The sequence below is a fragment of the Amborella trichopoda genome, chromosome 11 (genome assembly GCF_054954075.1).
Source record: "Amborella trichopoda isolate Santa Cruz 75 chromosome 11, AtrichopodaSantaCruz75HAP2 v2.0, whole genome shotgun sequence".
Classification (NCBI taxonomy): Eukaryota; Viridiplantae; Streptophyta; class Magnoliopsida; order Amborellales; family Amborellaceae; genus Amborella; species Amborella trichopoda.
In genome coordinates this window covers 1,872,071-1,887,483 of record NC_142346.1, presented here as the reverse complement: position 1 = coordinate 1,887,483, position 15,413 = coordinate 1,872,071, and the positions used below count along the sequence as shown (strand labels likewise).

General features: G+C 33.7%; 1 protein-coding gene across 1 annotated transcript; it reads right to left on the bottom strand.

Moving 5' to 3' along the window:
* Positions 1 to 220: 220 nt before the first annotated feature.
* On the bottom strand, positions 221 to 1,902 carry LOC18441385 (UDP-glucosyltransferase 29). The gene has a single exon (XM_006851503.4). The coding sequence runs from the start codon at positions 1,690 to 1,692 to the stop codon at positions 325 to 327; it is 1,368 nt and encodes a 455-aa protein (XP_006851566.2). The 5' UTR covers positions 1,693 to 1,902; the 3' UTR covers positions 221 to 324.
* Between the last annotated feature and the right edge of the window lie 13,511 nt (positions 1,903 to 15,413).

Here is a 15,413-nt window from a genome sequence, read left to right as displayed (position 1 = left end):
ATAAATCCCAAGAGATTCCCTACTCTCTTAGGAGTATATTATTCATTTACTCTTGTCCAAGCATACTTGACTTTAGAATCACATAAAATCCAATGCGTTCAACAATTACTTAAATATAGAATTGTTGATCAAATCCGATGCTAATGCAGAATTGTCGATCAAATCCAGTGCATTGGTGTATCTGATAGAATAGAGTGCATCACATTTTACAAGAGCTTAATTTTAGAGTTGTTGATTGGATCCGGTGCATTAGTACTAATACGAATACATTACGATACATGTATCACAATATACAATCTTTAGTAAACGAAAAAAACACCATTATTAAGCCAAGTTCTCATCACCCTTAATTAAACTTAGCCTCCTAATCTCCTTCACCAACTCATCTACTCCCTTGTCTCCGTCCTCCTTAATCTTCTCAGCCAATCTCCTTGCTCTCTCTCTCACCAACTCCCCTTCTCTCTCTAAAACCACCATTTTCAAAGCCTTGGCCACCTTCTCTCCCTTGAATCCACCATCACTCTCTCTCTCCACCTCCACCCCCACCCGAACCTCTCTTGTCATCACCCTTGAATTGAAGGGCTGATCTAGCTGCAGCGGCAACGTGATCAACGGAGATTCGAGCCCCAAGCTCTCCATACACGACCCCCATCCACAATGGGTCAAGAACCCTCCGATTGCCACATGTCGCAAGATCTCTCCCTGAGGGGCCCATCCCACCACGAGCCCCCTCTCCTTCACCCTCTCTATAAACCCCAAAGGCAAAACCTCATTAATTTCCTTAATCACCTCATTAGGGCTAACCCTAATCACCCATATAAAAGGTAGGTTAGAGAGCTCAAGCCCTAATGCAATCTCCTTAATCTCATCTTCACTCATAAAATATTCACTTCCAAATGACGTAAACACCACCGATTTTTCCGGCCGTGCGTCGAGCCACTGCCGGAAAAACTCGTCGGTGGTGGCCGGAGTGCGGCTGGAGACAAGAGGCCCCACAGGGATCACGCGCTTTCCGGCAAGGGCAGAAAGGTAATTTATGAACTTCCCCTCTATGTCATGCATGGACCTGCATGTGAGAAAGTCTGTTGACTGCTCAACGCAGGACTTGTACCTCTCTAAGTCTCTCATGCCAAAGGTTTGTTGCTCTAACATGGGTTGAATCCTTTGGGACTCATGGGGGTGCAACTCCATGGTTTCAAAGGGGAATTCATTGGGTTTTTTGCCTAAGACCAGGTGGTAGAGAAAGCTTGAGCAAGAAACACTGAAGGTTAGAAAGACAGAGGATGGGATTTTGAGCTCAAGGGCAGCTTCTGGTGCCCATGGTTGAATGAAATCATGGAGTAAGAAGTTGGGTTTTAGAGAGCGAAGGAGGTCTTTGAACTGGTTTTGTGAGAGATGAAAGGCTCTTTTGAGGTGGGGCATGAGATGGGGTGGCAGGTCTTTGGTGGTTTGATGGTGAGGAGAGAGGCCTGCAACTTGGGGTAATGAGATTTCAGCAGTTTTGATCGAAGAGTGGGTTTCTCGGAGCTGGTCTTTGATGGAGGTGAGGTTTGAGGCGGTTGAGCAGATGGTGACTGTGATTTCTCTCTCTACAAGCTTTTTGGCGAGCTCGAAGAAGGGGGTTATGTGGCCGTGGGCTAGCCATGGGAACATTAGGACGTGGAGCTCCTCATTCTCTTCCATGGAACCCATGTAACAGAGGTCGAGGTTCTAAACAAAAGTCTGTCTCTACTGGTGAAATTGCGAAGAAGTGGAGAGAGACCAAGACGGAGAGAGAGAGAAACAACTTTTCAAGAGAGAGATGGGGAGAGAGGAAAAACTGTTCAAGTGAGAGAGGGAGATTGTGTCTCGAGTGCAGGGGAGAAGAGAGGATTAAGATAAGGCTCAAGCCCCCTGGGAAGCAAGTCTTTTTATAGAGGTTTCAGGCAAGAGAGAAGAGAAAGGAAAGGTTGGCACGCCTTTTGTTTAGAGAGGACAATATAGCGGGAAACAGTGTCCGATTGGGCGAGCCGGCCTTGGGCCGATTACCCGGTCCTCATTGGGTTAAATAGGATTAAAAAAATATTATTTTTTTAAAATATGAAAAGTATATCTAAAGAATAATTTAAAAAGATTAATGATCTTATGAAACCGTCACATCACAGACTCATATGTGTAGGACCTCAAGTGATCACCATTAAATTTGGTACAGATATCTAGAAAAGTTATTACATGGATGTGAGACTTACTTTTCTAAATATATGTGCCAAATTTAATGACGATCATTTGGGGTCCTACACACATGCTTATGTGAATTACTCATTTAAAAATTGCATATAAATTGTGAAGTTATAAAAACGTGCATTTTTTTTACATACAATATTTTATTTTATTTTACATATAACTACATTTGGAAGGTAGTTCATTACATATGTTACAAGATGTGTTCATTACGTATGTTATTGTTTTTTAGGGAAAAAGTTGGACGCTACCGTATAATGCAGAACTCTGGATGCTCCTCAAAAATCCATCGAAAAAGGTATTTTTAATGTTGAAAAACCCTTTGATTGATCATCTCGACATCCAGATGTATGACTATGAAACATTAAAAGATTTTAAGTCTCAAAAATAGTGCATTTTACAACATATTATCTACACCATCCATTTTCAAGATTTTCATATGTTTATAGATCTACTTGATTTTAACCATTTTTAAAATTTTAAATTTTATAATTAAATATAAAAATAGATTTTGAGATAATCCTAATAACATTTTACGTCAAAATTATATACCATGATAAAATTTGAAGGGCACCGTACCTCTACACCTATGGAGGCATCCGTATGCCAACGACACAATTTTTTTAGTAGTACAATGTTTTGTAACCCTATAAATTAGAGGCTTCCCACATGATATTTTTTAGATTAAAAATAATAAAAAATAGATTTTAAACAATCAATTTGTGCTCAATGACATTTTAAAAATAATCTAAAAAAGGATGAAAAAAATATAAAAATAAGTATTTATCATCAAAATGCTTTCCAATTTTTTCAAAATCGATAGGAAACATCAAAAAACTTCTTACCAATAAGTTTCTTATTTTTTTGGAGTTCTATATATTTTTATTTTTTAAAAAAATTGAGGTGGTCAAGCTCTTGATCACCCTAACTATAAGTCAAGCCGGTCCCCGGCCAGTCGCTCATTCCGAGTAACCCAGCCGGTACCGGTCCAACCCGGCCGGGCTGTCAACACTGACCGGAAACGTGTGTTTGTGAGACGTAATTAGAGAGAGAGAGAGATGCAGCCGGTGAAAAGAATGATGGAAGCAATTGTCGTTTTGCAGGAGAGAGGTTAAAGAGACGACGAAATCGGTTAGAGAGAGAGACAGAGAGAAGGAGGTGGCAAGTTAGAGAGAGAAACAGCAAAGAAGGATGAGGTAACAAATGACGCTTTAAGAGAGAAAGGGAAAGTAAATTTGGGCCTCTTCAACTTTCAATAATGGGCATGTGTGAAAACTAAAAATAGAGAGAAAGAGAAATTGAAGTTGGATACCATCAACTTTCAATAATGGACATGTATGAAAACTAAAAGGGAAAGGTTTCTATGCTTCCTCTAGAGCATAGAAGTTATATCCTCCCTTTACCATCGAGCAGTTCAATTTTGAGTAAGAGAGTTACTCACCGTTTTATCTTAGATCCGATGTTTCAAATTATTTTAATTTTAGTTTTTTTATACAAATTGTATGAATATGAAATTTGGTATATGACATTTTTTTATTGGGGTGCACCTATAAAAAATATTAAAAATAATTTTTCGATAAAAAATAATGGCCAAAATACCCCTTGAAACTTTCAAAGTGTTATTTTATTTTATTGAAAATATTTTTTTATTTTTTTTTACTAGTGTGAGTTTAATAGAGGAATTGACGTCCAAAATTTGGTATCAAAATAGTTTATAAAAAAAATAGTGTAGAGAAGTGATATTGTGATTGGAGCAATCTTAATCCTCCATTCAGAATAGACAGTTAGATAAATGAGAGGATAGAACTTCTATGCTGTAGAGAAAGCTTCCCCGACTAAAAAAAAAAATACAGAGAGAGGAAAATTAAATTTGGGCACCTTCAACTTTTCAATAATGGACATGTAGGAAAACTAAAAATAGGATGCTTACATTTCTTCGGACCATCTATTTGAATTTTGCCAAAATTTAGTAAGTAGAATTCAATACAAAAGCTTAAACAGAAGTCCGGACTGTTTGGCTAGGACACAACACCCGCACTTTATGTGGACCCAAGGCTAGGTCGTCAAGTAGATGGGGCATTATTATGTTACCTATTAAGTTCTATTCTTATCACGGGCAAGAGAATGTAGTATTTTTTCTTCTATTTTGAAAATTTAAGAAAAGTTCTCATTTTATTATCGTAACTTGTCTCTTATATTTTGTATTTTACTTTCAAATCTCGCTCTTTAGAGTTCATATTTTATTTAAATTTTCTCTATATATAGGATAAAAGCCAAATTCGGATAGTCTATATTTCTCACTATCTTATAACTATAAAAAATAAAAAAATAATTTGAAAAGCAAATTTATCAAAATACCCATACAACTTGTAAGCTTATTTGGTCATGTTATTTCCTTCACCTTTTAAATTTTTATTTTATTTTTTTATCTTATGTAAAGAAAAAAAATTAAATACAATATAAACTCTCAAAAATTGGATTTGAATGTGCAATATTAATGATGAAAAACTACTTTTAAATTCCAATAAAAAATTTAATTTTTCTAAAAACTTTATTTTTTTATTTGAAGATTATTAACTTGAAGTTTCGAGCTACCAGTTGTGATTGGCAGTAATTGCAAGCTTTGGCAAAAATTCTCCCAACTTTCAGCATATAGGTATACATTATCGCTTCAAAGAAAAGGGTTCTTTGATTTCTTTCTTTCCATATGACCCATGTAGCTATAAGCTCTCCGGAGCTTATATAGGGTCTTGTTATGGAACATTTTTTGGTACCAACTGCCGATAGAGCAGGGTTTCCGAACTCGGCCGGTCCAACTCGGAACCGGCTGATCAAATTAGAACTGGGGCACTAGTTGATTCTATTTTGGCTAGTTTTTGTGGTTCAATTGTGTATTTTTTTAAAAAATAAATACAAAATCCCAAAAAATAGGAACTTCGTTTGTAATATATGTTTTTGAATGTTTTTTTATCATTTTGGTATGGATTAGAAAGTTTCATGAATGCTTATTTTTATATTTTATAAAATTTAAAAAATACCCTTAGGTACAAATTGATTTTTTTAAAAAGATTGTATACAATGAGACCATTTACCTTTGGAATAAGGAGGTCACAATCACTTGCAACCTTCCGATATGAAATCTGATAGCTTGGATGTGTCACAAAGTTTGAAAAAAATTATTTTGAACTTTGAACATGGTCAATGAAATAAATGCAAGCACCCAATTTCACATCCAATGGTCAAGATTTATAGTGACCACCTTGTAGCAAAGGTAAATAGTCTTATTATATACTTTCTCTTTTAAAATTCATTTTTTTCACTATTTTTTTACTTCATTTGGATGTGCTTTATTTAATCATGCTTTAAATATCATTTTGATATTTTTTTAAAAAATTAATTTTATGTATTTATTTTTAACACTTTTTGGAACGGTCCGGACCTATGCAAGGCCAGTTGAACCGACCAGTTTGCCGGTTACTCGGGCCTAGCCATTGGGCGGTTTCCACAGCCTGATCGGTTTTTCGCAATAGAGAAAAAAAGATGGTCATGATCTTCGATGTTGACCCTAAAAACAGCAATTGCAACCATGGAAACCCAATTTTCACATTTTATCGGCAGTTAGAAAGCTTTCTTGATAGGCTAACCATGCGAAGCACAAGGCTCTAGGGTGCATTGATTTTATCCAACATAACTTTCGAGTTTTCTATTTTGAACAATTGTTTGATGCCGGCTGGAACGCATTTGCACAATGCACGGTCCAGATGTATAAAACATCCATCTTAAAGATGGATGCAAATAAGTGGTTCATCTAAAACATTTAAAATTAATGTTTTAAATGTTTTTTTAATATTATTTTTAGGTTTCAAAATTTATTTATTTTTACATATTCATGATCTCCATGTTAAAGATTATATATTATCTACAAATTAAAATCAAATTATATTTCAAAAATAAATTTATTAAGGGACCCGTATTTCTACATGTGCGGGCTTGACCGCATGCTAACCGCGTTCTTTTTATTTTTGGCGTCGTTATGCACCACGAGAGTCTATCTTCATCTCCACTTTGAGTTGGAGGGATTGAGAAATGGTTATGGATCTTCCAAGCACCAAATCCCTTATAATTTCTTCTCTAAACCTTTCCTACAAGCACCCCTTATTTTGCCATCAAACCCAAAATCAACATTAGAACAACATCACCAATGTGCCATTGACTATTTTCCTTCATTCTATCATCTCTCTTTTGATGGTTATTTTGCTTCTTAGGGGTGAGGATTTACCCAATTTGGATCCGAAACTCGAATTTTGAAATTTATTTGGATTTGGGTATGGATCGGATCTAGATCCAAAATTTGGATCCGAATGATAATTCGGATCTGATCTGGGTACCGGTGGATCTAATCCAGATCTGACTAAGTTATTAAAATACTATATATATATATATATATATATATATATATATATATATATATATATATATATATATATATATATATAATTTTATAGATATAAAATAATATATACCATAATTTTTTTGGATCCTATAGAGTCCAGATCCTGATCTTAAACCCATGTATATTTTTTGGATCTATATCCAGATCTAAATATTATGGATCTGATCTGATCCAGATCCCATGTGTATTTTTCGGATCAAAATCTGAATCCCAGTGGATCCGGATCCAACCTACTCTCAGCCCTATGCTCCTCTAACATTTCTGAAATATCTCGTTTGTCTACAACTCAAGTGCAACGGGATGTCTACTTTCTCCTTGGTAAACAACATACTACGAAGGAAGAAAGAATGAGGAACTTGAAACTGGAAATGAGATCAAAACTCTTCGATCAGTGGTCTGATTTACGAGACATCCATTATCAAGATCCCTACCAAATACTCAAATCTCTTTCTACTCTGAACATTGAAAGACATTTGGCCAATTGGTTTCAAATGTAGAAGTTTATAAGGTCGATTTTTTACTGGTCATTTCTAGGAACAACACAAAAGAGACATACATGGCAAGTACAATAAACAGAGACAAAACCCACATAATATAATATAACAATCGGCAAACCATCAAGTAAATTATTTGATTAGAAAGTAGACATTAAAAGGTTGGTCTCTGAGCTCTAGCAACAAACTCTAGAGGCAAAACAAAAAAAATGAGTCAAACAGTCCAGAGGCACCAAAAAAACTACCACTACTTAAATCAATCGGGTCAAAAGTTAGTTAGCTTGATAGTAAATACTGCTACTTCTTGGAATCACTTTAATCATTTGAGTTAAAATTGTTTAGCTTGCCATAAAACCAGAGACTCTGAGAAGACTACCGGTGAAAACCCAAGGACTGCTTCTTCTCGGGGTCTACCAGTTTGAAGCCCAGATAAACTTCATATTCATCTCTAGAAATGAGAATCAGGTTTTACGCATAAGATAAGGTTGATATTCATCTCTATCATTCATCTGTTGAATTTGAATGATTTGGTGAACTTGCATATGACTACCAGCTTTTATGCTGCTTCTGCATCTGCACATAAAATTGTTGTTGATGAAGATGCAGTTGAGGCTGAACACACTTAGTTAATATTAATTGATATTGTAAAAAGTAAAAATGTAGATGGATCGTTATTTCTTACCGTTGATTATAACGATCAATTTAGCTTATGATGGAATACATATGTTGATTAACCTGGCTCTCAAGATTTAGCGGACACTTCTAGAAAGCGAACAAATTCAGTAATAGAAACAATTAGGAAATAAATGATACCTTAATTTTATAATATTGTTGTAGGGAAAGTACAAATAATTAAGGATGAAAAGAATTGAACTTATAAACTTATCTAGGTTCAGTTCTAATCGGAAGTAAGAAAAAAAAATTGAAATATAGTTGAATTTGAGGCGTCTAACATTTGAATTTATTAAAGGAAAATGGTTTGATAGGGCTGCAGCCCTATCAAAATAAGTAAAGCCCCACCTAGTAGCTCATAAAAATTGTATTTCAAATATTAAAAGCTTTTACATCGATCATCTCGACTCGAACACTATGGTTATGGAAAAAAATAGGATTTTAAACTCTAAAAAATAATGTATATTATAGTAAATTATCTAGTGTTCAAAGATCAGTGAGATCTGTATATCTCAAAGATTCATGAGATACGTAAATTTTTTTAATTTCAAATTGTATTGTGAGGGTTGGAAAATAATTTTAGAGTCATCATGAAGATTTTTGTTGTCCAAAGTATTTTCTAGACGAAGGTTTGAAATAAAACTTTATTTGGTTTTCATAAAGTGCAGTAAAGAAATTTCATCATGTGCTAAAAGACAGGTCTTTCCAGGCTACTGATCTCTTGATGATAATTTTATGTTGGGTGATTATAAAACATATCTTCTTTGTTTTCCAAAAATTCATAAAATTCCTAAATTATTCAAAAACTAAATTCATACCCACTTCCCTCACACCTCTCGTTCTCTCTAACTAGAGATTTCAAGGGTATTCGTGTTTCCCTCTCTACAATTGGGTGCTTTTATTTGAATAAATGAGCAGAGAAGAAATGCTTTATTTTGAAATAGACAGAGAGATCGTAACGATGATTAGTAGCTCCTCCCTCTCTAGACTGGATTTCTTTCTCTTGGGTTACTTCATTCACAACTTCCATATTCTAGGGCTGTAAATTTATGAATTATATATTTTTTTAATTATTAATGAAAATCCGAAAGGGGGTTTTATTCTAGGGCTGTAAATTTATGAATTGTATTTTCTTTTTATTATTAATGAAAATCCGAAAGGGGTTTTTTTCTTCACTGACTTACCAGAAAAAAAAAGCTCATCCCCTTCTTACCCATTCACAACCCATAAAAACCCTATAAAGAAAAGACGTCATTAAAGCTTTGCAACTAAAGCTTCACATTAAAAAATAAACATATCTAAATTTTTTGAAATCCACATAAAAACTCTCTCTCATATAGATGCACACATATGCAACTTTATTCAGTGGTTTTTATGAGATATCTCACACATAATGTCATCTATGTGGTCATTATAACCCATGACGATGAGGTTACTGATCGTCCTATATGGTGATGAAGGGAGCTATGAGATATCTCATACATAATGTGATGCATGTGGCCATTATAACGCATGACGATGAGGTTACTAATGGTCCTATAAGGTGATGAAGAGAGAATATAGATGTAAAATCATCATCATCATCATACATAATGTGATTCATATGGTCATTATAACCCATGACGATGAGGTTATTGATCGTCCTGTACGGTGATGAAGAGAGAACATAGATGTAAAACTTCTCATCATCAGAACTTTTTCCCAACTCACACCTCGTAACAATTGTTTCAATGAGTGTACCATGTGCATGCTCAATACACCTAAGTTTATATTTTTTCATCTTACCGTTTATTGGAGCCACACCTAATCTCCCAAATGTATTTATTTTGAATTTTATTCCTTGTCTTGCATACAGAATTTCAACATCCTCATCTACATTCATTCTACGAGTATGTTATTTCTTGGCTGCACAACATTCTGCTTCATAAAGCAAAGCTGGTCAGTTATCCTATGGAAGTTCCCTTTCAGATTCATTGGTATCGGTTGCCTTGTAGAACTTCCCTTTCAGATTCATTAGCATCGGTTGTAAATCTGCATTTTGCCTACCCAGCTCTAATTCTATGTGTGACATCCTCCTCAATCTTTTCATTTTTTTTATTATCGACCCAAGATATCGAAAGTACGCTCTGTTTGGTAATTCTAGACATCATTCTTAACTACTTTATATATATATATAGAAAAAATCTTTCCAACACCTATACGCGAAAATAAATAGTGATTTCGTATACCCTCATCACCGTCCAAATTTCATCGTGCAGTCACGATTGTTCAGTAGTATTTTATTTTTTATTTTTTTTTCTATTAATCGGAATGACCTGATATTTGGAGAGTGTGTATATCTTACTGAGGTGCATCTAATAAAAATATAAAAAAATTATCCACAAAAAATAAATTGATCAAAATACCCATGAAACTTTTTTGGGGTATTTTTTCAGGTTACTCCAATTTGTAAAAAAAAAATGAAACACTACCGGACAATCGTGACCACGTGATGAATTTTGGACAGTGATGAGGGTAAGGCGAAATCACTGTTCATTTTCACCTATAGGCATTACGTAGTGTTTTTCAAATATATATATATATATATATATATATATATATATATAGTAATGATCTTATAAAGATCACCATTAAAGTTTGCATGGATCTCTAGAAAAGTTATCACATGGGTGTGAGACTTGACTTTTCTATAGATCCGTGCCAAATTTAATGGTGATCCTTTGAGGTCTTATACACATGGGTGGGAGAGGGTCTTAAAGGATCATCTATATATATATATATATATATATATATATGTATATATATATATATAAAGTTCAAAAGTTATTATATGCGTAGGACCATATTGGCGGGAGAGCGATTAGTTAAATCATTCGCATAACCACTCTATTTCTTGAGATTTATACAAAATTTTCATTGATTATCGGGTTTTTGAATGATATGGTTAACAGTGGTCGGATACCTGCTCAAGACCTGGCAGTTATACATGATGCACCATTAGAGGTTGCAGGTTTCAGCCGATTCTAGGTATACGCTTTGAATAAGATGTGATCTCTCTCTCGTTTCATTGCCATGTACAATTCCATAGAGAATGAGTTAGAATAAATTTATGAGGCCTATTTCTCAATGCCATTGTTTTCACTGATTCAATTTTTCTCACAAAAATAAATAAAAAAAATGTTGTTTATTTCTGTAGTTTTCTGCATGCCCTATGTGATGTTGCCTGTCTTTATATATTGCTTTTGATTTAAATTAGTGATTGAAATCTCGGCTTTCTAAGCCAGTAAAAGCTGGGGTAATTATGAATAGGACATAGTTTCTATGAGTCCATGTAGAAATGAGTCACCTCTTAAAAATCTATTTTTGAGATGGATTTTTGGATTTAATTTTTAAGGAGATGCAACCTCTAACATGGAGATCATGAATATCAAGAAATAAATAAAGTTTAAAAATAAAAAATAATAATTCTATTAAGAAATCATTTGGACGGTTAGTTTCAATTATTTTGAAATGGACCACCTATTTATATCAATCTTTTAGATGGATGCATTATACTTGGGATTGAATATTGTAGAATTGTGGTCCAGCCCCTATGAAATAATTTTCCTTAAGGATATCATACAATTATATTAAAGCGTGAAATTTATAAATATTTTGTAATTAATTTTGATGTTTTATATAATGACTTGTGTGTTTTTCTTGTCATGTTCCTTACGGCTGTCTGGAAGATAAGAAGGCTTCAAAACAGCCATGAAGGATCTGAGTGCACGGATGGTTGAACAAGAGAACCGGTGGCACAGCGGAGGAGGACGTTGATTGGATTTTTCTGAAATATCTCTAGCTATAAATCAGATTTTCTAAATTCAAATTCTATATTTTTTTCATCTTAATTGGAATTTTAATGTTGTTTAGCTAATTTGATTTCTAGTATTTTTATTTTATTTCAGACCAAATTTTTGAAATTTTTTTGGAGCTTTTGTAGCCCTGTGATCTATTCAAACGTGTCTGGACTTGCTTGAGTATCTCAACTGCAAATAGGGATCGAGTTAAATATATTTTTGCGTTTGGGATGGGTTCAGCAAAATTACAAATCCTTTGAATTCCTAGGATCAGTATTACGGGATTCCACTAGGATATTTTTGACGTATGGTGAGTTTCTATTCTTTTCTTTTCTTTTTTTGTCAAAATCCCTGGAATTTTTAAGGTTTTTTTGGTTTTATTTTACTTTTAATACCTTTGTCTTATTTTTTTCATTTTTTTATAAATTTTTTTAATTTCAATCGAGTCCACTCGGTCTGGGCTGACTGGCTGAGTAACGAATCCCTTGGCCGAGGCAATCTTCTAAATGCTGCAAAGGGCAAAGCTGCCTCCTTTGGGTGAGTCCCTTGAACATTCTGAGGTTGCTTTTCGTTTTCTTTTACTCTTCGGGCGATACACTTGGACTCAACCGAGTAACTTGAACTCAACCGAGTAACTTGCCTCGTCCAAGATGATAATGGATATCTATTCATTTTTGTGTTTGTTTCTTCAAAACTTTGAGCATTGGATCTTTGTAATAGCTATTTGCTGCCATATTTCATTAGATACATTTCAAATTTCTTTGTGAGTTGGTTACATAGATGTGGGATGTGGCTTTATAATGAAATATGATAACATGACAATGTGAATCTGGAATTATGTTCAGGCTGAATTGCATCAAACTATCAGATATGTTAAAAGAAAAATGTACTTAAGTCAGTCTTGTGGCAGTCGAAAAATATTTATTTGCTCCGGTTAGCAGATAATCATCGAGGCCCTATAAAAGTTTTAGCAAGTAAATCACTTTAAAGGTTAAATAAGTTTGTGTCTAGAAGGTTTTTAAAATTAGCTTTGAACCTATTTCATAGATACAAATTTGGTGGTAACAAGCTTTTTATGTTTCCTCTTCTGCATAGAACTTACATATTTCCACCTTATCCAACTTTTATTCAGGCTGAGATGGCCCCAATCATAATGCCACATCAGTACACTATTTTATTTTCTCTACAAAATATTTTGACGTCATTCACTCCTCTTTTAAACTTGCACTTGTAAAAAATATAAAATAAAATATTTCCAATAAAATAAAATAACCAAACTAGCCCTGAAAACTTCAAGGGGTATTTTGGTCATTATATTTTATCGAAAAAAATTAATTTTTTTAGGTATGCCCAATTGAGATGATGACACGTACCAAATTTCATATTCATATAATTTGTAGAAAATTTAAAAATAAAATACTCTGAGACGTCGGATCTATAGATCAAATGGTTTGTGGCTCACTTGATCTAAATTGGACGGAAAGCTGGATGGGGAAGTATATATCTTCTATGCTGTAGAGAAAGTCTAGAAACTTCATTCCCATTTGTATATTTAGATAGTTCCATTACAAGTATTATCCTTTTATTTTTGAGTAATGTGCATATCCTCAATCATGTGCTAATAATTATATATGCCTGTGCGCATTTCACACATATATACATCTAAAAATAGGGCCTATTTGGATGTTCTTGTTCTCACTTATAATTCACTCTTTCAATAAAGTTAATCCTAATAATGAGTTATTTATTGTTTTAGCTTTGTCTATCATAAGTTATATGCGATAAACTTACAAACAATTTTACATATAAGTTTATCTTTTTAAAAAGTTGTTCTCACTTTATTCGAAGTAATTTGCTTAACAACACATATTCTATAATATCATACATTAATACAAGATCCGTACTAAATAACTAACAAAATAAAATTATCCAAAGAATATCAATTTCAAATAAGATAACGTATTCCAGATAAAATTAATTGTTATCAAAACATGCCCATAATGTACTATCTCGTATACATGAGTATGCACATGCATGTGCCCTTGCATGAATGGATGTACTTATACGTAATTCGTACATGCATATTTACATATTCATGCTACATTCACGCTTATTTGACATGCTTAAACATAATGCGCCCTAGATGGTCTTGTTGCTATTCTTGTTATTTCATTTCATTTTCTTTATTTCTCCACTCTCTAGTTGTTCAAGAGTGATATTTGTTTTAATGTTCTTTTAGTGATATTTGTTTTGTATAGAGCCGATGCTCTAAACCATCAAACTAAAGCACACCTTCAAATAGTGTCGAGAAATGTGGTTTTAATACTGAAAATCTTTGTGATAGCCTTAAACTATATTTTTATTGCATATGCCGGAATTTGTGATGTGGCTACATATGTGGGTGGCACATCACCCACATATGTTTTCGCATTGCTTTAGGGGTGATGGGTTTGCATATGTACCCATGTTTGTTTGGGAACTTTGCCCATTAACGGGGGCAAAGTTATAATTTCTCCCCAAAAAATTGGGGGGAGGGATAAGATTTGTGGGGGTATATAAATCCCCAATTGTAAGGTTATCATAATAATAAAAAAAAGAAACAAAATATTTAGGGTGTGGTTTGTATAGAGTAATGAAAGCACACCTTCAAATAGTGTCGAGAAATGTGGTTTCAATACTAGTAATTTTTGTGATAACCTTAAAATATCTCTTTTCTTTAATTATAAAATTTAAAGCTTAAAAAATATGTATATTGAGCAGATATGTGAAAACTTGACAATCTGGGCTCTATATAAACTTTTTCCAAATATTTATGCTTCCAAAATTTTTGAAAAAGAAATTGGATACACATTGTCGTTGATTTAAGAGATGATGGAGGAGGAAGTTGACTCAGAGATGATAGGAGAATGGAGTGCTGAAATTGATATGATAACTCTTCAACCTCGGGTTTGAACGGGAAGAAAGATGCATGCAATGGATCATCATTCTTATTTTGCATAGGAGTTTTATCACTTTTTCTTGTGCATCTTGATTTTGTGTACCTCCCCCAAAAATTTGAGTATAAAAGGATGTATATAAAAAATAAATAGTGATGTGGACACACAAGCACCCTTCAACGGTAAAGATTGAACCAAGCATCATCCACTAGTGGCAAAATAGTTTTATTCTTATTTTTTTAGTTTTATTTAATGATTATATATATATATACATATAGACGGTGCCTACATGAATTTTATGTTACTCACAAAATACAAGTAAGAAAAACATTTCTCATCAATTGGAAAGCAGGAAAGTAAATTTAAAACCCTGATGAATTTTTTTTTTTTTGGATAAACTTCATACAATTTTATTCAAGAGCTAAAAAAAATTACAACATTAGAGACTAAAATTTCAGAAAAAGAAGTGTCGTTTTTAGCTAGACTATCAGCCAAAACATTAGCCTCCCGAAAAACGTGGATGAGAAAAAGACCGGGACAAGTCCAAAATCTAGAGTAAAATAGAACGTAATTCCGAATGTACCTTCATCTCTCCCTTACACCAATTGATAACATTGAGGGAATCTCCTTCAATAATACAAGTCAAACCTAAAAACCGATCGCTAAGTAATTTCAAGCCATGAAGAAGAGCCAGAAATTCAATGTAATTTGCAGTTTTCTAACCCAAAGGACCTGAATAAGAAAAAAGAATATGTCCTTCCCAATCCCTCAAAACCCCTCCAAAACACGTTGGACCTGG